General features: G+C 46.5%; 3 protein-coding genes across 9 annotated transcripts in view; 2 read left to right on the plus strand and 1 right to left on the minus strand.

Moving 5' to 3' along the window:
* Positions 1 to 627: 627 nt before the first annotated feature.
* LOC120899769 (nucleoprotein TPR-like) lies at positions 628 to 4040 on the minus strand. Its single transcript, XM_040305978.1, has 4 exons — positions 3845 to 4040; positions 3269 to 3669; positions 1525 to 3185; positions 628 to 1453 (listed from the first exon to the last, which is right to left on the minus strand). Exons 1-4 carry the CDS (start codon positions 3868 to 3870, stop codon positions 1409 to 1411), a joined length of 2133 nt encoding a protein of 710 aa, XP_040161912.1. The 5' UTR covers positions 3871 to 4040; the 3' UTR covers positions 628 to 1408.
* A 455-nt stretch (positions 4041 to 4495) lies between these two features.
* On the plus strand, positions 4496 to 8172 carry LOC120903648 (protein regulator of cytokinesis 1-like). The gene is made up of 5 exons (XM_040313202.1): positions 4496 to 4757; positions 4841 to 5235; positions 5307 to 6634; positions 6730 to 6852; positions 7131 to 8172. Exons 1-5 carry the CDS (start codon positions 4720 to 4722, stop codon positions 7485 to 7487), a joined length of 2241 nt encoding a protein of 746 aa, XP_040169136.1. The 5' UTR covers positions 4496 to 4719; the 3' UTR covers positions 7488 to 8172.
* Positions 8173 to 10092: 1920 nt separating this feature from the next.
* Positions 10093 to 22005, plus strand: part of LOC120904815 (MOB kinase activator-like 2) — a 110330-nt gene continuing 98417 nt past the window's right edge. Inside the window, exons 1-3 of one of the 7 annotated variants that reach the window (XM_040315194.1) lie at positions 10093 to 11012; positions 12470 to 12523; positions 13988 to 14836. Coding sequence is in view for 1 of the 7 variants with exons in the window: in XM_040315206.1 (XP_040171140.1) it covers positions 14832 to 14836 (5 nt within the window). In the remaining 6 variants the exon portion in view is untranslated. Of the gene's footprint in view, positions 11013 to 12469; positions 12524 to 12905; positions 13038 to 13078; positions 13098 to 13746; positions 13766 to 13987; positions 14837 to 21703; positions 21796 to 22005 lie in introns of those variants that run through there. The other 6 variants (XM_040315191.1, XM_040315206.1, XM_040315199.1 and 3 more) reach the window with 6 other exon arrangements.

The raw sequence follows: 22005 nt of genomic DNA on the forward strand, positions 1-22005 counted from the left end.
GTGGCCATAATATATAGATCTGCTGGCTAAAGAGAAAGAGTGAAGTAGTACTATCTAGGGACAGCAAATGGGCAGCAGTATGGTGTCAACCAAGTTCCAATATAAAGCCTTTGTTTTTTGGTTGCCAAATCTGGACAGTATTTACTTGACCGCTCCCGCAATATATCCGTTAAAACGCGTTAAATATGAAGCGTTATTACAGATTGTTTTTTTGCATGTGTGCAACAGTTAACTTCATTTAACACACACACATCCCTCTTAGTAGATTAAATTTAGAAGAATTTGTTCATGTTTTAATTACACGTTGGACACTATCGATCACACGTGCGCAACGCCGTTCAATATGCTGCACGGCGACATCTCCAAAGGGCGCGTAAATTGTACGCAAGTTTTATCTATTGTTTCGCTAGGGCCCACAAACACAACACACACTACTCTCACCTAAAAGTGAAACAGTTCTCCCCCACACGCGTTAAGGCATTGATGAAAATAAAGAGAGTTTAAAGTAATGTGATTCAACGGTTCATATTCAAAAACCATAAACCACTGGACTATGTTCTTTCTTTTCGTTTCGTCCTTTTCTATTATCAAACGAGGAAAAAAAAAACACACACACACACACTTTCATCACTTTCGGCTGCAACATTATAAAGCATTAAAGTTTTTATTTTATTTGGTAAATTGTTAACGGCGTTCGTGCGTTTGCGTGCAGTGCGGCGCGCAGAGGGAGTGTTAGAGTTAGCGGCTCGCAGTAAACGCTGTAAACATGAACGCATGGAGCTGATGAAACGGGGTTAGAAGAGGAGGAGGAGGAGGAGCCGAGGAGCAGCAGGACAACGGAGAGTGTTGTGGTGGCTAACGATGATGGCTAACGATAAAATTCCATCCGCGGCGCGGCTTATATATCTATACAAGTGTGTTGTGTGATTCAACAACAAAAGAAAAAGCAGAAAAGAAAGTAATAGTAGTAGTAGTGCGCATAACTTTGCGTACTAGTAGAACACGCCACCAGGTATCAAAGGGAGGAAAATGCGCCTAACAAGTCTATACATAGAAGGGGGGGATATAATCAACTTCAACGGAGGGGGGTCCCTTACTTACACTTACAGTGCAACATCATGCAACGTTTGAAGGAAAGCGGAGGAACTTAAGATGGATCAAAAAAGGCACTCGGTTTCTCTCTTGCTAGGATGGCGCGCGCGCGCGCACACGCCGTGAATTCACTAAAATCCTAAAACCCCCCAATCGAACGGAATGCGCAATTCCGCATCGAGGATGATGATGATGCTGATGATGATGGTCCGGACCCTTTCAACTGGTTTTAGCTCTTTATGCGTAAATATGGTTGGTTGGTACGCTTCAAACTGGCCTGGTAGTAGTAGTAGTAGTACCGTGCGCCTCCGCGCCTTCAGGATGCTGCCGGGTGTCCGTTTACGGAATGCATACGGGTTTTCTACAACAAACAAAAAGATGAAATGAGTGAAATTGGAGTGAATTGGGCACGGTGGCGCAAAACACACTTACGGTCGTGACTGCCGCTGTTGCCGAGGCGAACGCTTCCTCCAGCAGCTCGTCATCTCGCTTCTGGTTCACCTCGCCACCATCGTCACTGCTGCTGCTGCTACCATCGGCATCGTCATCCTCTTCATCATCATCATCATCCTCCTCTTCCTCCTCGTCATCATCGTCCTCCTCCTCCTCCTCCTCCTCATCGTCGTCATCATCCTCATCCTCATCGTCGTCTTCATCTTCGTCGACTACAGCGTCATCGCCATCCGCCTGCTGCTGCTGCTGCTGCCACTCATCCGTACCGTGGTTGGATTCGTCCGACCCGATCGGCCCTCCCAGCAGATGCTGCTGCTGCTGCTCCGACAGCAAATCCTTCAGCATCGTGCTAAGCTCCACCGCCGTCTCGGGCGATAGCTGCTGGCGGGCGGCACTGGCGGCAGCTTTCGTCGTGGCGGTGCGTGGCGGTGCTGGCGCCTGCTTCACCTTGCAGCTGTCCGGGAGCTTCAGCTTCTCGCCCTTCGCCTGGCACCGCTGCAGCACCTGCATGACCGGCATCCCGTACATGGTGAACTTTACCTGACACCGCTGCTCAAACTCCCGGCACTTGCTCTCCAGCTGCTTCCGGATCGCCGCCAGCCGTTCGTTCACCACCGCTAGCTCCTCGGCCGCCGTTTGCTCGCGCTGCAGCTGCACCGCCCGGTTCCACTGGTCCGCCCACTGGTAGATCAGCCGAAAGATGGCCTCGTTCTCGTGGTAGTAGCTCTGGAGCAGCTTCTGCTGCTCGATGTGCGCCACGAACGCGTCCTCGTCGAGCTGGTCCGTGTACAGCACCTTGCACTGTTGCCGCTCATTCGGCAGGATCAGGCACCGCTCCCACCACACGTTGATGCTCGCCCGGAAGCGGCTGAATATTTCTTCGATGATTTTGTCCCGGTCGGCCGGTCGGCCCAACACCGCCTCGACGCGCATGTACGTTTCGATCGTTTGCTCGAACAGCCCGGTGGCGGCAGGGGCGCTGGCCGTGCTCGAGGCCGTGGTACCGCCGGGTGTGGTCGTGCTGGTGCCGGCTGCCGATAGGTCAACTTCCGACGCGGGTGATGGTGGTGGCGGTGGTGGTGACGGTGTACCGCTGTTCGATGCAGTAGCATGATTCGTCGCTGTTGCGGAAGGTAACGGTGGCTGTTGTTTCTGTTGTGCTTGGTCCAGCTCCTTCCCATCAGCTGGCAGTGGGTTTTCCTCTTTGTTCTGTTCGATTTTCTGACCTTCTTGCTGCTGGTGCTGTTGCTGCTTTTTGCCTTTCTTTGCTGGCAGCGGCTTTGCGTTCTGTTGCGTTTGCTGATGTTGCTGCTGCTGTTCCTGCTGCTGCTTGCGCTCCAGCAGCCCCGACAACACAAAGTCAAGATGCTGCAGCTCGTTCAGGTTGCTAAGCGACGGGATCAGCGTCTGCTCGTTGATCAGTTGCCGGTGGCGGTCCTTGCGCGGCACCCAGTCGAGCAGCTGGGCTTTCTTGCGGATCTCCGACTGCAGCTTGTCACGCGTCACGATGCGCTTCACCTTCTCGGCGCGCAACCGGCTCAGGTAGTCCGCAAACTGGGCCATCTTTTGCGCGTCCGGCAATACGCCCGTGTCCGGATTGGCGCACAGCGGTTCGTGGGGCGGTGCGGCCTCGCCAAGATCTAGGGGGAAATAAGGGAAAACAACAACAATAATACGACATTTTCCACGAGCAATGTCAGCCTCCCAGGGGTTAAGGTAATACCGCTCAGCAGCTGGATTTCCTCGCGCGTGTACTCCTCCATCAGCAGCTTGCGCTCGTTCAGCTGCTGGGTGAGCGTGTTGATGCGCTGCTGCAGCTGCGTCAGCTTCCGATCGAGCGACATGTGGCCCCGCTCCCAGTCATCGTCCGGATCGTCGCTGCCCACGCTCAGCACCCGCCGCAGCTCGAACATTTTCGTCTGCAGCTCCCGGATGCGCTGCGTCTTGCGGACGCAAAAGTTCATCGTGAGGCAGTAGATCTCGCCCAGAAACTGTTCGATGCTGGACGGGAGCGAGGTCAGATAGTCCAGGTAGCAGATCTCGTCGAAGAACATCTTCCACACCTCCATCAGCAGCCGGACCTTGTGGTGCACGATCTCCAGGGAGTTTGTTATCGTGTCTTGCCTGGCGGTGCGGGCAGGGGTGGTGCCGTGTGGCCACGGTGTTTGTTGGTTGTGTGGAGCCGTGGAACCACCGACACCGAGCAGCGCCGAGCGGAATCATGCGGAAATGGGAGGTTAAGTTAGCGGCGGGGCGACATTTGGGCGACATCGAGGGACGATGGATGGGCAATACTTACTCCAGCTTTGCTAGTTTACTCGCCATGATCGCGCAATAGTGAAGTGGCCAACCAATTTCGTGCGGTTTCGTAGGCGCAAATCGTAAACAGTCGTGGCCCCCGGTTCCCCGAACAGTTCGCGGTGGGTTACCGAAATTTCCCGAAGTGCGAGGATGCGCTTTCCCTTCAAATGCCCATGCACTTTCGAACGTGACCAAATGTCAAAAACAGAAGGAAGGGGGAGACCGCAAAGTGAATGCTGTTTTCTAATGTTTTTCTTGGTTTTTAAGCTCATGTTTTGGTAGGTTGGCTTTTGAAAAAGGAGTTTCAACGTTAGTTTTGATGGTATTTAGTGCTATTATGTACTTCTTGAACGCAGTTCGACATCTTTGTTGTCATTCTGTTTTGCCGATTTACGAACAGAATAAAGCTATTCTTAGCTACATAATAAGCCCTAATAAGCTTTTTTAAAGTTTAAAATAATTTAATGTACCATTTTTATTGGAAAATTGCCAAATTAACACATTTGCAGATGCAAACCGCGTTTCGAACATGGTTCGAGCAGTTTGAACACGCACCCAAGTGCTCGAATGTCAACCGCTGTCAGCCACTGAACTGAAATCAGCCTGCAAGCCGCAAGTTTAAACGTCCCTCAGGTAGACGTTTGGCGTAACGAACTTTTTCAGTACCCGTCGCTGACCTGGGGTGTGTGAGTGTGCATCGTCTACGTATCGTTCGCTTGGTGCCGTGGGTTTTGTGCGATAATTTGCTGTTTTAAATCGATTAGCGCGTGTTTTTCGTGAAGTGAACATATTTCTGGGTGTTTTATTGCTCGAAAGCAGTGTTTTTCGTGTCAGTGTTTGAGGAGAACCGCGATAAAAGCAAAGCCAAACAAGATGGAGTCATCCTCAACCGCCATGGATGACGATCCATTGTAAGTAGCAAATTTGGAGTGTCATCGAACCTCCACCGATGCCATTTTACCACGAACATGACGATTCTTTCCTTTTTTTGCAGCCTAACGATACACCGCCAGATGCAGACCATCTGTACAGCTGGGTTCAATCGTATGCGCGATCTGTGGGACGAAATGTTTGATACGAACTTGTGTTTGGCCTATGCCGAGCGGCTGCCGGACCACATGACGGCGTTCTTCGAGGAGGTGTATCAAGAGAGCAACCAGCGCCGGGAGCGCTTCGTGGAAGAAATAGCCGAGCTGAGGCAGGAGGCGCTGAATTTGCAGCGCTTGTTGGGCGAACAGCAGCAGGGTTTGCCGGCGGGGATCGAATCCCGCCCGCTGTTCGACCAGCGTGCCGCACTGGACGCGAGCCTCGAACAGATGCGGCAAAAGCTCAGCCAGCGGCATGAAATAATTGATGAGTATTTGCTCGAGATGGAAACACTGTGTGAAGGTAGAGGATTTTTTTTTGTGTGTGTCCAATTTTGTGTTTAATTGCCTCTTTTCCCTCCTCCCCCCATCTAGAGCTCAGCGAAGAACCGCAGACACTGTCGAAGGACCCACTGCCAACGGAGCGCGAACTGGTCGAGTTCCGCTCCTACCTGGACCATCTGATAGCGGAAAAGATGCAGCGCCAGGAGGACATTGGTAATCTGCGGCGAGAAACAAAGAAGTTGATGAGCTGCCTGGAAATGATCCCCATCACGGAGGAGCAAGAGCGGCTGCTGAACGCGCGCAAGTTTCCACCGACGCGCGAAAACATGCACGGGCTGCGCATGCTGCACGAGGAGATTGCAGCGCAGTACGAAAGCTTGAAGCAGCACATCGACGATACGCGCCGAAAGCTGGAGCGGCTGTGGCAGTGTCTGGAAACCGATCCGGCCATCGTGAAGAAGTTCGAAAAGCTAACCTCCTACACGCAGACCACCTTCGACAAGCTGTTCGCCGAGCACGACCGGTGCGAAACGTTGCGGCGGGAAAACATGAAATCGTTCGTGGAGCGCACCCGGCTCGAAATCGTCGAATGGTGGGACCGGTGCATGAAGTCGGAGGACGAGCGTGCCCGGTTCACCACGTTCCACTGGCAGGACTACAACGAGGACATGCTGAAGCTGCACGAGCTCGAGCTGGACAGTTTGAAGCAGTTTTACGGCGAGAATGAGCAGATCTTCCAGATGGTGCTACAGCGGCAGGAGATGTGGGACCGGATGCAGGCGCTCGAGAACAAATCGAACGACCCGACGCGCTACAACAACCGGGGCGGCAAGCTGCTGGAGGAGGAAAAGGAGCGGCGACGCATCAGCAGCCAGCTGCCGAAAATTGAGGCCAAGCTGCTGGAGGTGTGCAGGCAGTACGAGGAGGAGCATGGGCGTAAGTTCACCGTGTACGGTACGCCGGTGCAGGAGCTGATCGAGCAGCAGTGGAAGCAGCGGGAGGAGAGCAAACATCAAATATCGAGCGCACGGAAGAAGGCGAACGGCGTGCTGGGTGTGTCGACGGTCGGGCGCACCCCGAACCGGGTCGGCGATTCGATGGTTAAATGCTCCTCCATCATGAGCAGCAATCGGTCGCGGCTAGTGACCGGCGGTGGTTCGGCGATAAAAGCATCGCTGACACCGTTGGTGACGGCCTCGGCCACAAAATCAGGGCCCTGGCTGAAGCGCAAGCTGGCCACACCGACCAACAGCAAGGTGCACGCGAAACGCTCGCTGCTGCGGGAGCTAAACAGTCCGGCTGCGGGCGTGAATCGAACCGAGGCGGCGAAGCTTAGCCTCGCGAAGGTTGCTCCCGGGAAGGTGCCGGTCATCAAGGTGTACGATAGCAAGGCGGGCGGTTCGGTTGCACAGAAGCGGGTGAGTAGGCGGCGGTGAAAAGAAGGTCGTTATAGTGTGGAAATTTGATTTAAATTGTTTCTTTATGTTTGATGCTCGATTTTTTCTCTTTCCAGCGATCACGTCGGAAGTCACAGGGCAAACGGCGTAGCGCTTCGGTCGCGAAGATCCCGTCCGTGATCATCAGCTCGGCGGAGGGCACAATCCTGCAGGAGTCGGTTTGTTACGAGAAGATTGAGGTACGTTGAACTCAGTAACGGTTACACGTGGTGTATTTTTGTGTATTTTTCTGTGTAAATAGTTAAGTGTTGATGGAATAAATGTAATTAAATGCTATCGAATTCACTTTCCAACAACTTCGGCTGCGAAGTAGAGCGATCGAATTTTACAAAATCCGATATTTTTTGAGTTTTTAGATTTACCTTTTTTTTTGGCAAGAAGAGCGAAAAAACACAGTAAGATCTAACGTTTTGCCATCATTTGCCTTTTTTTGCCATCTCTCCCTTCTTCGAACTAGAACTTCTTCGATAATAATGTCCCCAACCGGTCATCGGTGGTGCCGGAAAGGCAAAGAACGCGTCGCATCACACGTCTGCACCAGCAACGGATGGTGGAACCTATCAAACCGCTGCCGTCCGATACCAGCTTGATGGAGGGGGAGGAAAACGTTGAGCCAATGCCACAGCTGGCCCCCATGCTGCCACCGAAACCGATGAGCTTCTTGCACTCGCCTGCCGCTGCTGCTGCTGCTGGGTCATCGAGCATGCTGGCACGATCGCCCGGCGTGGCCAATTCAACCTCGATCGGCAATACTACGCGGGGTGGCTCCAGGCGACTGAAGCCGGCCGCTAAAAACTGTCCCATTATCTTCTAAGCGCATCCTCCCTGCCGTCCGTCCAGCCGACGTCCTGCATTGCAGATTTGTGTTATGAAACGAGAAGAAGAGCAGCAGTTGGAAGATGGCAATGTGGCAGAGTGTGTTGCACCATCGAAGAAGTTGCTCATTTAAGCACGATCGAAGCAAACAACGATTAAACTTTACGGGCAAGAATGGCCAACGAATAGTGTAGAACGGGTTGAATGCGTCATTTACGATCGAAGAGCCGTCGTGTTCCACTGGAACTGATTAGAAGCAGCTCTCTAGAATGGATCATCTATTATTTTTTGTTTCTTTAGAATATGTAATGAATCGGTTGTTTGTTTTTTGTTTTAATGACACAAAATTGCAAACTGTCTTCCGAGCGTGGACGGTGGCGGCTGTACAAAGACATGCTTTTTTATTTTAATTATTGACTTTTGTTTATAAGTGTAAGGTACACACATTACTATTACACAGTGCTCTCGAACGTGCTAAATGCTAACCCTTATTTAAATGAGGACCTTGCTCTCTTTTGCCCTCCCCCAAGTGTGTTTTTTACCACCACACCTGGATGCACCTGTCACGCTAAAACGCTTACTTGAAGAAATAGAATTAAGGTTTTACAGAACTTTACTTAAATTGTCGGTACAAAATCAGTTTGTTGTTGAAGTGTAATAAATATTGAAATTTGCTAACCGAACTTGCTGTACGTACTGCTGTTCGTTCGTTGCTGAATTGATAATTGATTGAGTTGGTAATTCGTTCTTAACTTGTTCATGTTGATATCGCTCCTTACGGATAAGTGCAAGTGATAGAAATAGTGATGTGCTTTTTGGAGCACACTCACGACTCCGATCCGACTCCGGCTATTGTTAGTTCGATTGCGACTCCGGCAAAATCCGAACCACTAGTTCCGTCCGGAGTCTCGCGGAGTCGTAAATACAAATGAAATAGTCTTTAGTCGTCCGGAGTCGCCCTGACTCGTCCGGAGTCGGTCGGAGTCAACAGAAGCCGTCCGGTGCAATATGTTAATGATCAGAATTTCGTTGTTTTTTTGTCTTTCACTTTGCGTGAGCTCTTCATATACAGGCTATTGTTTCGAAGGCTGACTGCAACCGATTCCGGAATACTTTGCCGACGCTTAACGACTCCGGACGACTCCGGACGGCTCCGATTCCAGACGACTCCGTCTCCGAACGACTCCGGACGATTTCGGACGATTCCGAACGACACCGGATAATGTTGGGCGGACCTACCTTCCGGAGTCGATTCCGAAATTACCGGAGTTGGTTTTTTGCCGATTGAGGATTTTTGCCAGCTTTACCCATCACTACAATCATCTCCGGTCGACTCCAGACGACTCCGACATCAACCGATTCCGGACGAATCCGGACGACTTCGACTACTTTGAACGACTCCGAACGACTCCGAACGGCTCCGAAGGACTCCGGTCGATTTCGGATAACTCCAACTCTCAACGACTCCGAACGACTCCGGACGATTCCGAACAACTCCAGCTGATTCTGAACGATTCCAAACGACTCCGGATAATGCTGGATGTACCTACCTTTCGGAGTCGGTTCCAAGATTATCCAAGCCGAATCGAAGCCGACTTCGGATTTTTGCCAGCTTCGCCCATCACTACAATCATCTCCAACCGATTCCGGACGACTCCGGACGATTTGGACGATTCTGAATGACTCCGGTCGACTCCGGGTGATTCCGGATGACTCTGAAGGACTCTTGGCAAAAGCAACTACAGTCTGTTCCCGAGTTACGCGGTTTCTACGTTCCCAACGAATCCGCGTAACTCGAATATCCTCGTAAGTCGAATTTCATGTTTTTTTTACTAAAATACTATTGATTTCTCGGAGTTTTTTATTTGATGTAGTACTTTTATACACTTTGTTATTTTTTTTTATATGATTCGTGCGGAAAATTCTAATATTTCTGGCTTTTAAGCGGTTTCCATTTATTAACGAAAATGCAATTTTTACCGAACTTGAAGCAAATTGTATTGATTTGACATTTAATCTGTCAAATTTATAAAACCGCGTATCTCCGAATCCGCGTAAGTCAAGAACCGTGTAACTCGGGAACAGACTGTACTCCGAACGATTCCGGATAATGCTGGGAAGACCTACATTCCGGAGTCAGTTCCGAAGTTATCGGAGTCGGATCGGGGCCTTCTTTACCCATCACTACAAGCAACAAAGGATGCATCGAATGTTCCGTCTGTTCCGTGTTCTTTGCACAAAATTCAACGAATTCAACGGCTGTCAACGGTTATTTCAAACGTTTGCTTTGCACGAGAACAGTGGTATTACCACACGCACAATTGCTTATTTTTCTCGAACAGATAGTCCTGAAAGCACCCAAAAAATACAATCAAAACTAAAAATAAAAGAAAATACGAGATGATAAACACTTTATTACTCTTTCTTTGGTTCAAAAATTAAAATTTTCCTTTTTTGAATGAATCGTAGGGAAATGTCATTCGCAACTGTCCACAAACGATGACCAATGCGGCACGACCACTGTTACCTTGTTGTTGTTGTTCGCCTGCTCGCTCTTCAAAACCCCCGATCGCTCTCTCTTCCCCGCTCAACCCCTCGCACACATACACACTCTCACACACAGCCCAGCATAATCAAGTTTAGTATCGTTCGTGAAAAGATGAGTCCTGTTCGGCGGCACGGAAAATAGTCCCAGCGGAAAAACAGTGGAAATTTTGCACGCCCGTGGCCTTTGGGTGTGTGTGTGTGATGTGAACACATAACCCGCATGTAACAGTCGCAGCATATTTGCGTGTGTACATTGCGGCACAAGCGAAAGCAGTGAAAGGGTGGCCATTTCTCGCCGCGAACGTTCTGTGATTTGTTGGACACTGTGCGTGGATCGGACTCGTGCAATTGTGTTGGGAAAAGCCTGTATAATGCGGAAAACGACCGTCCGCTGCAGCGAGTGCAAAACAAAATAAATCAAAGCTCACCATAGGTAGTGCACTACTCGGTGTGGCAAATCACAGCTTCCCTCTAGCTCGGTTTGATTAACCGTCGGAGGAAAGAAGGAAGAGGAAGAGAAGGTTCTGGTTTGCAAAACCCCCCACGCGAAGAACCAGGGAGCGGGGAAGAGAGAACGAGAGAAAAGCGCTAGTGCAATCTCTTCCTCCATATCGCCCCATCGTGTGTGTGTGTGCGCGTTTCTGTGTGCCCGTGTGTGTGTGTGTGTGTTTGTGTAGTTTATACAATCGAGCAAATTTGCTGGCGGCCGTCCCTGCTTGGCGCTTGCCTTTTTCACTGATTGATTGCGAGGATCGACTGTTGTTGCTTCCGCCAAAGCAGCAGCAGCAACAGCAGCTCAAGGTGATTGCGATCAAGACGTAACGCGAAGTTGGGTCCGTTCCTTCAGAAAACAGGAAAGGTAGAGCCTTTAAGCTTTGCATTGATCAGTTTTTCCCTTGTTCCGTGTGCAGTGTGAACGTCTTCTATCAGCTAGAAAACTAGTTCTTTTTAACCCAAAAGTCGTCTATCCATACAGGTAAGTTTTCAACCCGGAAAGGGGTGAACGAAAGACAGAGAGGGATGCAAGCATATTATTTCGCCATTCTCATTAAATCTTTGCTCACTTTCTTTGCCCTCCGATCCACCGATCAAAGTGCGCTTGTGTTCCGGGTTCTTACTTTTTTCGCGAAGAAACTGCGTGTGTGTATGGTTTTGTGTGTGTGCCAGAAAGAGATGGCACCCTGAATGCGAGTCGGAGAGGCAAGCGAGATGCAGCGATATTGTGACAGATTAGCTCTTGTTATTAGTTGATGTTGATAATGCAAGCAAAGGAGAAGCAAGAGAAGCAAGGGGAGCGAAAGTGAGGTTAGACAGACCAGACGTTTGACGTTTGGTGAGGTGCGAGCGAGCGAGATGGGTAGTCGATGGTGGCCGGAAAAGTGACAGAATTCACACAAGCACATGAACGGTACGAAAAGTTTGATTTTTTTAAACAGAAAACGGTGCTGTTTGGTGCTTTCCATGCTGGAAAAATGGAAAATAGCTATGTTTTTTATGCTTTTGGGGTAGTTTGACGCTTGATCGTCATTTAACAGTTATTGAACAAAGAAAAAAAACTCCAATCTGCGAACCACATACATGAAGAAGTATAAAATTGAAATGCTGAAATGCGGAAAGGAAGTTGGTTTGTGTTAATAAACAGTATATAGTAGTGGTGGGAGCTCGCGGGACCTACCTGATTCCGATTCCGTGTTCGGAATCAATTTTGGAGCCGACTCCGATGCTAAAATCGATTCCGATTTCGAAGTCGATTCCGGAGTCGATTCCCGGGCCGATTCCGGTTTCGGAGTCGATTCCTGAGTCGATTCCGGAATCCATTCTGGAGCTGATTTTGGAGTCGGCTCCGGAATCGATTCCGGAGCTGATTCCACAAACGATACCGAAGTCGGCTCTGGAATTTATTCCGGAATCGGATCCAGAATCAGATTCGACCTGGGAATCGCAATTTGCTCCGGTAACGGAATCCTGACTCCAGAAATGGGATTAGCTCCGGAATGAGAATCAGTTCTTGAATTGAAATAAGATGTTTCAGAAGTTTCACACTGATAATCTCCATGAGAATGAATCATTTACAAGTTTTTTTTTGGTTTGCGGCTATCAATACGTAGCATGGACCTTAACGGCTATTCTTATAGATGCCAAAACCGATTCCGTTTCGTAGCCGAAACTGATTTCGGAGCCATTTACGAATCTGGAGCCGATTTCGGATCCGAATCCGGAACCAATTGCGGAGACTAATAAAATTCCGGAGTCGATTCCGGAAACTGATTCCGGACCTACTTTTCGGAATCGATTCCAGAAAACTTCGGACCTAGCCGAAATCGATTCCGACGAAAAATTCATTTTTCCCATCACTATTTTATAGTAGTATATTATACTGTATTATATTTTCAAAAATCACACTAAAACCTATCTTTTTTGCCTCATTTGTAGAAAAGCCCCAGTTGATTCAGTGTGCGGCAAAGTTAAAGATCTTTTTTGGAGAAGGTCAGTTTTTCTCATCTTCGCCTACTGTGTGTGTGTGTGTGTGAACAAGAGAGAAATAGAGAATGTGAGCGAGATCTGTCAAACGTCGTTTCGGAAAAGTCATCCGATTTTCCAAAACAAGAGAAAATACAGCAAACACACACAGACTCAAAATTGTGTACCAAAGGAGCGAAATATTCAGCAACGGAGCTTCTTCTCTGTCCAACAACGGTGGTTCCTTCCTGAGCAGCAAAACATTATAATGTTTTCCGAACAACACAGAGAGCAGAAGCGAGAGAAAGAGATACAGTGGGTTGGGAAATGAGAAAGATTTTCCTTCAAATATGCTACCGAGAGCATAAGCCACACACCGTGTACAGTACAGAGGAGATAGAGGAATAGTCTTTTTTTTTGTTGGTTATTGCGATTACGCTGACGGTATGTTCTCCGTATCACTCCGGTGGTTGGTTGTCGGTCCTGTGACTGTGACAGACGGTTTTCCTTTGCAGCGAGAGTGAAAATTTTGTTGTGTTGTGTAAGTTCCATCACCGTTGGCCGCTGTGGTGCACCGATTGGTTGAGAGGTTCTCGAAAGGGTAGTTAGAGTGTGTGTGCTGTTTGAGGAAAATAATGGTTTATAAGGATTCTGAGACGTGTTTAGGGACGTTTTGGTAGGATTAATATAAGGTGCGAAGACGCGAAGACATGACCCAGCAAGTGCGTAGTAGCTGTGGTCGAATCGCGGAGAGTCAAACATTGACCTGGTATCACTTTCCTATCCCCCAGGCAACCACGGGCCACGAGCGTAGATTCTTTGTTGTCTACGTCGTAATCAGCACAGTACTTGCTGCGTTAATTGTTGTGTGTTAATCCAATCCCATTTAAGATTATGAGGTTTTAAACTGAGGAACTAACAGTTACAGCCCGTTTAGTATTGCGCAAATAGGAAATATTCTAATTTCACTTACAGTTGCGTGTCAAACAAACAAACCCCCCCATGTAGGAAAAAACCCCACTCGAAGTAGGTCGAGCAGTGGTGGAGGAGGTGTAGTGGCAGCAAAATAGAGTTCTCCTGGCACTGCTCTGCTCACTGCTACATCTCTATTATCGAACCATCATCACTATTCCTCTCTTACTCTCTCCCATACACATATGAGACTTTTTTTTGGGGTTCTATTTTTCCTCCCAGTCATCCCAGTTAACGATAGTTTGTGTGTGTGTGTGGTGTGTTCCGCAATGACACCTGCATTTCCCTTACCGAAAGGTGGTGTTGTAGCGTTAATTTCCACGACCGCTAAGGGGTGACCCCTACGAGTTGGACGAAGAAAAAACGTCACACACGCTCACTCCGCACTGACACCAGCTGATCCTTGTCCACTTGCTGTTTGGTTCCTAATTTTATCACCGGGTCCTCCCGGATGGACAACTCTCGTCCCCAAGCTGCTGTTCCTCTGTTATTTCATAACTTTTATTTTTATACTTTTAGACCACTACTTGCTCGCCCGAGCATTCCCAGCCAAGAGAGCAGTGCGAAAGATGCGTTAAGCAGACGGCGGTGACAAGGTGCAATGGTTAATCCTCTATAGTCGGCCCCCGAGCGATTGATTCCAGCAGGAAAATCAGTTGTATGTGTGTAAAGCACAAAAACCAAGCGGGCCAGTGAAAATCACCGTTGTGAGATATGAGGTGAGCGCGTGAGCAGCAGTTCCCCTTTTGCACCCTCCGAGCGTGTGGTTGTTACATAAAAGCAAAGCGGAAAATTCACCGTGCCGTGCGAGCAGAACAGCAAGCAGAGTGAGTCGCGAGTAGGAGCAGCAGCAGCAGCTGTCACTACGATTGGTGTTTTTAGTTGTTTGGTTAACAAAGTGTTTGGTGTTCGTTTAGTGCGTGTGTGTGTGTGTTATGTGTGCAAAAAGCGCTCCTCTTTGCGAGAGCTCCGCCGTGCAAAAGTGTGTGAAAAGTGTCGGAAAAAGTTAGGCAAAAAACGGAATTTTAACTAAGAGTGGACGACCTCCTCGCTAGCGTAATCTTGTGAAACTCACCCAAACGAAAAGGATTCATCCCTGCTTAGGTCAAGCTGCTGCTCTTCCTCACCAAAGTGTAAGGCACGACTTACACGTGACTAAAAGAAAAGGATTGCCCTAATCAAAACCCCGGGCGAACGGTTTGCCGGGAGTAAAGCTCGAGAAGAACGCGCTAGTGAACGCGCAGTGTGGGCCACACGCCACCGAATCGGTTTCGTCGCTGCAGCCGCGCGCGGTCCCCGCCCGTGAAAAGCCGTCAAACTGGAGCGACTCCCAGAGTATCTGCGCGACACGGTGGACTGGTTTATGGGGTAAGTGGTGGCCAATCGTTTAACTTTTCTTTAATATTTTCCCTGTCAGCTCTTTTGTAGGTTTGGAACGGTACTTTATTTAGCAAAGATACAAAATGGACAAACCATGCGCGAAGGGTTGACAAAGGGTCTCCAGGGATGTGCACGTATGTGCGTGACCACGTTGGTGGGGCAGTTAATTAGGCGGTTAATTTGAAGCTGCTTTTTTCCGGTGTTGGCGCAATTATTTTTCAATATTTAATGCCTGCCCGTTGGCAAAGGATCTGTCCTGTTAGTAGGAGCGCGCTTACGTGTGCCCGAAGGGTAGCTGAATTAATGCATAATTTAGTTGAAGAAAACACACAAATTAATCTAAAAATATCATTTGATGGAACGTTACAAAAGCTCGTTCTAATTCTAAACGCTGATCAAGGTATGAAAATGAGGTAGCATAGATATGTCACGATAATGACACCGTACAGCCTGTAATTGTCTGTGATAGTAGAATAAACATTACCAAACAAATTAGGATAAATATAGGGAACATATTGTAAATAGGTCAGTACGGGTTGGCATTGAAGAGGGATATTGTTTTCAAATAGATTTGTGTTCTATTTTCCCATCCATTCCCATATCCAGCAGGAACAAAAAGGTATCGTTCACCGTCCCTACCATTCCTTCGAGCGCTTTTAAGAACGAAGGACATTCATCTTCAGCACGGAAGTGTAGCATTTCTAGTGTCTATTCTGGTCGCTATTTTTACCGCTCATACTTGACCTTTGGCTTGGCCCAGGAGTGGCGTGGCAAGCGCTCTTGGGGGTGCGTGTATGTGGTGATACCACGAAGCCAGCGAAGCATGGGCCACTTGGGAACATTAGCTCTCAGCTCCTGAGGAGAACGCCATGCTTTGCCGAGGTGGAAACGGTTTCCTTTGGCCGCTGCTGCCTGCCAGCCCGAGGTGCCCGAGAGAAAGACGAGATAGTGTAAACATTATCGTCCTCGGCGTCGAATCTTCTAGTCGTGTTTGTGCTTACCACAAAGCTATCGATTTTCCTAATCAGATCCATTCTTCGTTGCCGAGGAATGTGCCACATGATGCCGTGCAGGAAGAGGGCAGAACGGATGTGAAAACAAAGTGTGGCGCATCAAAGGGGCAAGCATAGCTAAAAGTGAATTGTTTTATATTGCAGCGAGCATGATAGGCGATAAAAAAGTGACGTCAATTGCGTGTGGTGGTGTCCCCTGTCATATGGTTTATTTATATGTTTGGACATGGAACGAATGCGAGTGAATTGTCTTCTCATTCTACCGGTTGATACTATTTTGCGTGCCTTGCACATTACACAATTGCAGATGGAAAATGGAAATTCCGTCGCAGGTGCATTACATGTGCAATTTGCATCGTAAGCAGCAAATGCGTTCCGTTCACACCCAAATATGGGCAAAGTGTGTGGTGGAAAATGATCAACAGCCAGACCTTGCAAGCATGGAAAAGGTTTAGAAGAAGAAGAAGCAGAAAGAGATACGAAAAAAAAATCATATAACGAGAACAGAAACTAACACCAACACTCCCAACAGCGTGAAAATGGGTTTTGTTAGGCAAAATAGAAATCGCTAGACCGACCCGCAGCACGTATTAGACGCGTTGGAAAAGCTCAGCCAAACACGCGTATAAGTATGTGTCTTTCTATGTGCAGGGGAAAGCGGAGCAAAATGGCACTGTGAAGCATTTTGCTCTGTATCTCTCATTGGGTGAACCACTTTACACTGTAATTTTTTTTACGGCAATCGATGCTTGCACATCTTATTCGTGGAAAACAATCAGAAGTAGACGCCTTAATAACAAATGTTAATTAATAATGATTTTTGATTAAAAATTGGGTTATTTCTGTCTTGTTGGGGATTTAAAACTTTTAAAAAATTGGAAATTATTTTTAATTGATGGATAAAATTCAAGGATGTTATAAAATACCAAGTGGTGGAATACAGAGCAATTTGACAAATCGCCTCTTGACGTGCGGGTTCTCGATCCAGCAAGAATCGCTATGTCAAATCCGATTGTTTTTCAAAATACGTATAAAAGATTTTTTGTATTTTTGACATATTTAACAAAACAAACGGTTAATTCGAATGAGAAAAACCATTTTATAATGATGCTTCAGTTTAAGTTAAATGTAAGGTGAACGTAGTTTCAATAATTGCGTATTATAACTTGAGAAAACTGGCACGCGGGTTCTCCAATGGCTAACTGTCAGAAGGGTTATTCCACCACCTGGTCTCTTATAACATCCTTGAAAAAATTGTACTGATTCTTGTCGATATAGTATAGATACATCACAGTTTTATTTATGTAAAGCTAGTGACCTTCGCTAACACCACAGCCTCATCATGTTGCTCTTGTCAAAACATACCGACCATTTTGCCGCTAGTGAAACAAACATTAACATTTAAATCTTTTTTTTTGGCTCAACAACCGTTGTCGGTCAAGGCCTGCCTGTACCACTTGTGGGGCTTGGCTTTTAGTGACTAATTGATTTTCCCCCATAGCAGGATAGTCAGTTCTACGTATGGCGGAACGGTCCATTTGGGGCTTGAACCCAAGACGGGCATGTTGTTCAGTCGAACGAGTTGACGAATGTACCACAAGACTGGCCGATTAAATTAAAATCTTCACATTAGATTAAAATGATTACTTTTTTCACGTAAATCATAGATGAATGTTATGTGCCGGGATACAACTTTTTTCCCTCTAATGACTTGTTAAATTCTTACTTAAAACGGCCAAAATAACACCCTTTTGACTAATTAAATTATTTCCTAATTGTTTCATATATTTCTAAATCTTAGGTCATCAAAAGTGCATGGTGAGCATCAAACATGGCTTTTGATGTTTTTCGATCATTAGAAGCCATTTTAAATGTGTAAGTTTGTCAAAAATGCAGTTGACCATTTTACCCCGCGTTCCCCTGTATGCTTCCTATTCTGTGATAGTGTGTTAGTATTTTCCATTCATTTTCCATACCACACCGTGTGGCTTCGTGGGGAAACCTTTTTTCCGGGTATCACGTCGAACTGTATAGGTAGCAATTGGAAATCGAAGGCACAAAAAAAAGAGCCACGACCATATCGAGGCAAATCGGTAAGCCTTTGTGTTGTGTGTGTGTGTGTGTGTGTGTGTGTGTGTGTGTGTGTGTGTGTGGAACACACGGCAAAATTGGATTTTTGCTCTCACTCTCATGCCAATGGAACGGTGCAGCGGGGGAAAACGGTCGAAAGAAAATCCAATTGAAACACAAACTAAGCTAACGAAAGCGGTAACAGAGTATCAGTGTGGTGGCGGAGGGAACAGCATACCGATTTGCATGCATAAAATGGCCATATGTTGGTGGTTGGGATGTGGTTTTTTTTCTGTTTGTGTTCTCTTTTATATTTTAAATGTTTTTATCAATTAAAGCAGATAAAGGAAATGGTAGATAGAACCGTTTTCGCTATCGCTATTTGGAACCGAGCTGTACATAGATCGATCATCGAGCGCTCTGTTTGGGACTCTCTCAATCGATCGATCAATTCTGGGTGCACTTCCTTCTCTCTCACTCTTTCGGCGAGCCCCGTTCAATCACGCAGCCAAACTGATAGTGTCATATTAATTTTAGTGATATAAGCGCTCCCTTATCGCACGATTTGCGCCCTTGCACAATACTTTTCTTTTGCTGCCTTCCAAACCCGCTCGATCGATGATTTGTATTTCCGCCAAATGTTGCTTGTGGTTTCGAAGCACGACGTCTTCGTGGGGGCATTTTTCCGATTCAAACGTGTGTGTTTGTGCAAGAAGAAGTCGTACAACGGTCTCTTTGTCGGCCGTTGTGTTTGCTTGCCAATTTTCCTTCTGTGCCTTTTCTTGCTCTCGCTCTTGCTGTGCACCTAATAAAGTTTAGTTTGTCGACTAGCGTGTTTTGTGCCCTAAAACGTGATCGACTGCTGCCGCTAGCTAGTATCTAATTAGTGGATGGTTTTGACGAAGAAAATGTGCCCACACTAATAAAACCGTGTTGAGCGAAATGGGTGGAGAAAACGGTGGTTGTTGTTGTTGTTGCTGACGATCGTGTGTGTGTATGTGGGTGATAATTGATAGCAAAAGAAAAAATCACACACATACTCTCACAGGCACACATACACATGCACGAAACGGTTGGAAAAACGTGATGGAAATTTGTGTGATAAGTAACAAAAGGGAGATAGGGGAATCTGCTTTAAGGGAGCACGGGGCGTAAGGGATACTTTCGGCACCATTTAATATACGCATTACTTCAAGTTAAAATCTATCACAAAAGTAATGCTATTTATTTTGAAATAATCAAATGTGACAAGTAAAAATGTAAAATCATCCAGAATTTGCTTCCAAAGTTGCAACATTTATTTATAATGTTCGTGAAGTAGCTCAGTAATTTGAAGTGAATTTCCATTCTGTTAATAATAATACATTTCGTTGAGGGTTAATTGGAAAATATAGTTAAAGTCAAAATTGTTCCTAACGATGCGAATGTAATTGATTAATTGTAATTGTCTATTGCAAGGGCAAGCCCTGGTATTGTCAAGTGTTAAATTTTGATTGCAATTGCATACTTTATTTATGTTATAATATAGTTTATGGCCCTGAAACTTCATTCAACTTGATCGTTGTGTAGCCAAAGATATAAAAAGTTAATTTTGTGTTCTGTCAATGTTTTGCATATTTTAAGCCTTGATCTTAAAGCTTTGTAGAGTCATACTAAACTCAAAAAAATCAAAATAAGCGTTAAATTGTCCACCCATCGGACTTAAGCGGATTGTGATACGAGACTAACAGCCTCAGCACCATTTTTCGATCGAAAAAAATCTATAGGCGCTCGCGTTAAACTGACAGTATAACTATTTCTTTCATAGCTACCCCTACACGAAGTCGATTCCCATTGATTTTAGTATAAAGTGTAGACAAACCATTTTTTTAAAATAATTAATAAATGATTTTTTATCACCTAAAACATTGAAAAAGAACCAAAACTTTAACCAACTTGCTTTTACATAACGTTTTTCAAAAACACCAGCCTTGATTTATGGCATTTTTATGATATTCTATAAATTCCGCTCAATACGTAGCGTATTTTTTCGCATACAAAGCGGAACGATAGAATTTTTGGAATTTTTTTGATGAAATTTTTGAATGAAACATAGACGTTTAAATGTGTATACCGCAAAAGTTTAAATAAAAAAGGATGTGTGTCAAAACAATTTGATGACCCTAGTTTTGGTCGTCCCTGGCGGTCCCGTGGTACAGTCGTCAACTCGAACGACTCAATAACATGCCCGTCATGGGTTCAAGCCTGAAATGAACCGTCCCTCCGTTGCAAGGATTGACTATCCGGCTGCGCGTTAATTAATAAAGTCTCGAAAACCTGTGTTGGCGGGCAAGCTCTCGTCGTCGTATAGTATGAGTTCAGCAGAGGGCGCATTATAACAGATAATATGAATAGATCAGGATCGGGTACGAACGCCTCTTTTTCGGTACGATATTTTAAGTAAATTTTAAATAAACTTTTATTCGGCTAGTAAAATTTTGCGGTATTAAACGCATACTTTATCGTCGAAAAAACCAGCAATAGGAGCTGAAATCATGTCAACACTCCATAAAAATCCTCACGCAAAACTAACCTCAGCATTTCAGTCTAGATTATCTCAGGCTGAAAATTATGTAAACAAACGCCGAATCATCGCGGGCACGATCAGGCTAGCTCATGAAGGATAGATTTTTGTTTTGCTGAAGGATAATTATTCTGTGAAGAAATGTTTAAATTGTTTTGATCGATTTTCAAGTGGTTTGGATTTCAAAAGCTCATTTCAAAAAGAAAAAAAGAAAACAAACACATTTTAGAATGCATCTTTGTTCGTACAAAATTGCTGAAATCCAATATGGCGGACCGTAACTGACACATGGATATAAAACGGATTATGCATACTGTTCCACTGACAGGCTGAAATTTTAGCTAGTTGTATTGAAAAAGTAAAAGGGCTGAATGTGTGTTTAACGCTCTGTTTTCGGCTATTAAAAAAAACTTAACATGTCCACATTGCCCCCGGTTTCGATACGTACATTAGCTCCCATTGGCGGCGGGGGTACACGATGAACCACAAATATGCAATATGGCACAATTAATTTGGGCAAAAAAATAACGCTCTACTTTTCACTAACTTCTTGACAACACAAAGCTTTAAAATTAGGATAAATTAATCATTACTTAAAAAAAAAATTCTATACACCTCTAATGTTGATTTGTGCGCTGACTACATTCCGTATCGCACTGTAACACTGCTTCGCACATTGTTTGCGTTTGCGAGCTTTCTTTGGACCGCCCCAATACAAACAAATACGAACACATGCACACAAACTACGCCAAAAGTACCTCCCCCTTCCCCAATCCCCCGGTGCGCTGTGTGTTAGTCGGATGGGCACACATTTGAAGGTAGGTGCTGGGTTGCGTACGATCAGCAGCTTGCACTAGTTCCGCCTCCATGGCTTCTTCACACTCTCTCTCTCTCGTGTGGGCCCGTCGCGGGGCCGGAGGGAATGGTACGGTTTTGCTTGGCTGCTCTCCTTGCACCTTCCCTTGAGCCACACTGATGGAAATGGCACACATTTTCCCTCCCAGGCCCCGAGGAGGGGTGTTGTTTAGGCTCTTGATCGAGCCAAAACGGCGCAACCACAGTATCTCTCTCTTGGGTGGCGTTGTTGCGCGCGCGGTGCACGTTTTTTTGCCGCGAGTTTTTCAGCTGAGGTGGAAGCTTTCGCGCGTGTGTACGGCCCCCTCAGTGTGTGCATGTGTGTGTGTGTGTGTGTGTGGACGAACATCAGCCCCTGAAGCGAACGGCAGCGGCGCCCGCCTTTTCTGTACGAGCCTGTCGTCGACGCTGGGCGGGCGTTTGGTGATTTGGGCACCCCGAAGAACGTTAGTTTGAGTGTTGTTGGAGGGGGCAGTGATAAATCCTTTGGGTCTAGAACCATCCAGTGTGTGCTTTAATGCGATCATCTCCCAAGGGGTCATTTAAGATCAGTTGCGAAATACAATTTAGTTAGCGGACAGGCATGCTGGAACCGGATCTTACCTTTATCGTGCAAACACCGTTCGATAATTATTACAAACTCTCCCCCTGTTTTT

The sequence above is a fragment of the Anopheles arabiensis genome, chromosome 3, assembly GCF_016920715.1.
Source record: "Anopheles arabiensis isolate DONGOLA chromosome 3, AaraD3, whole genome shotgun sequence".
NCBI classification, from domain to species: domain Eukaryota; kingdom Metazoa; phylum Arthropoda; class Insecta; order Diptera; family Culicidae; genus Anopheles; species Anopheles arabiensis.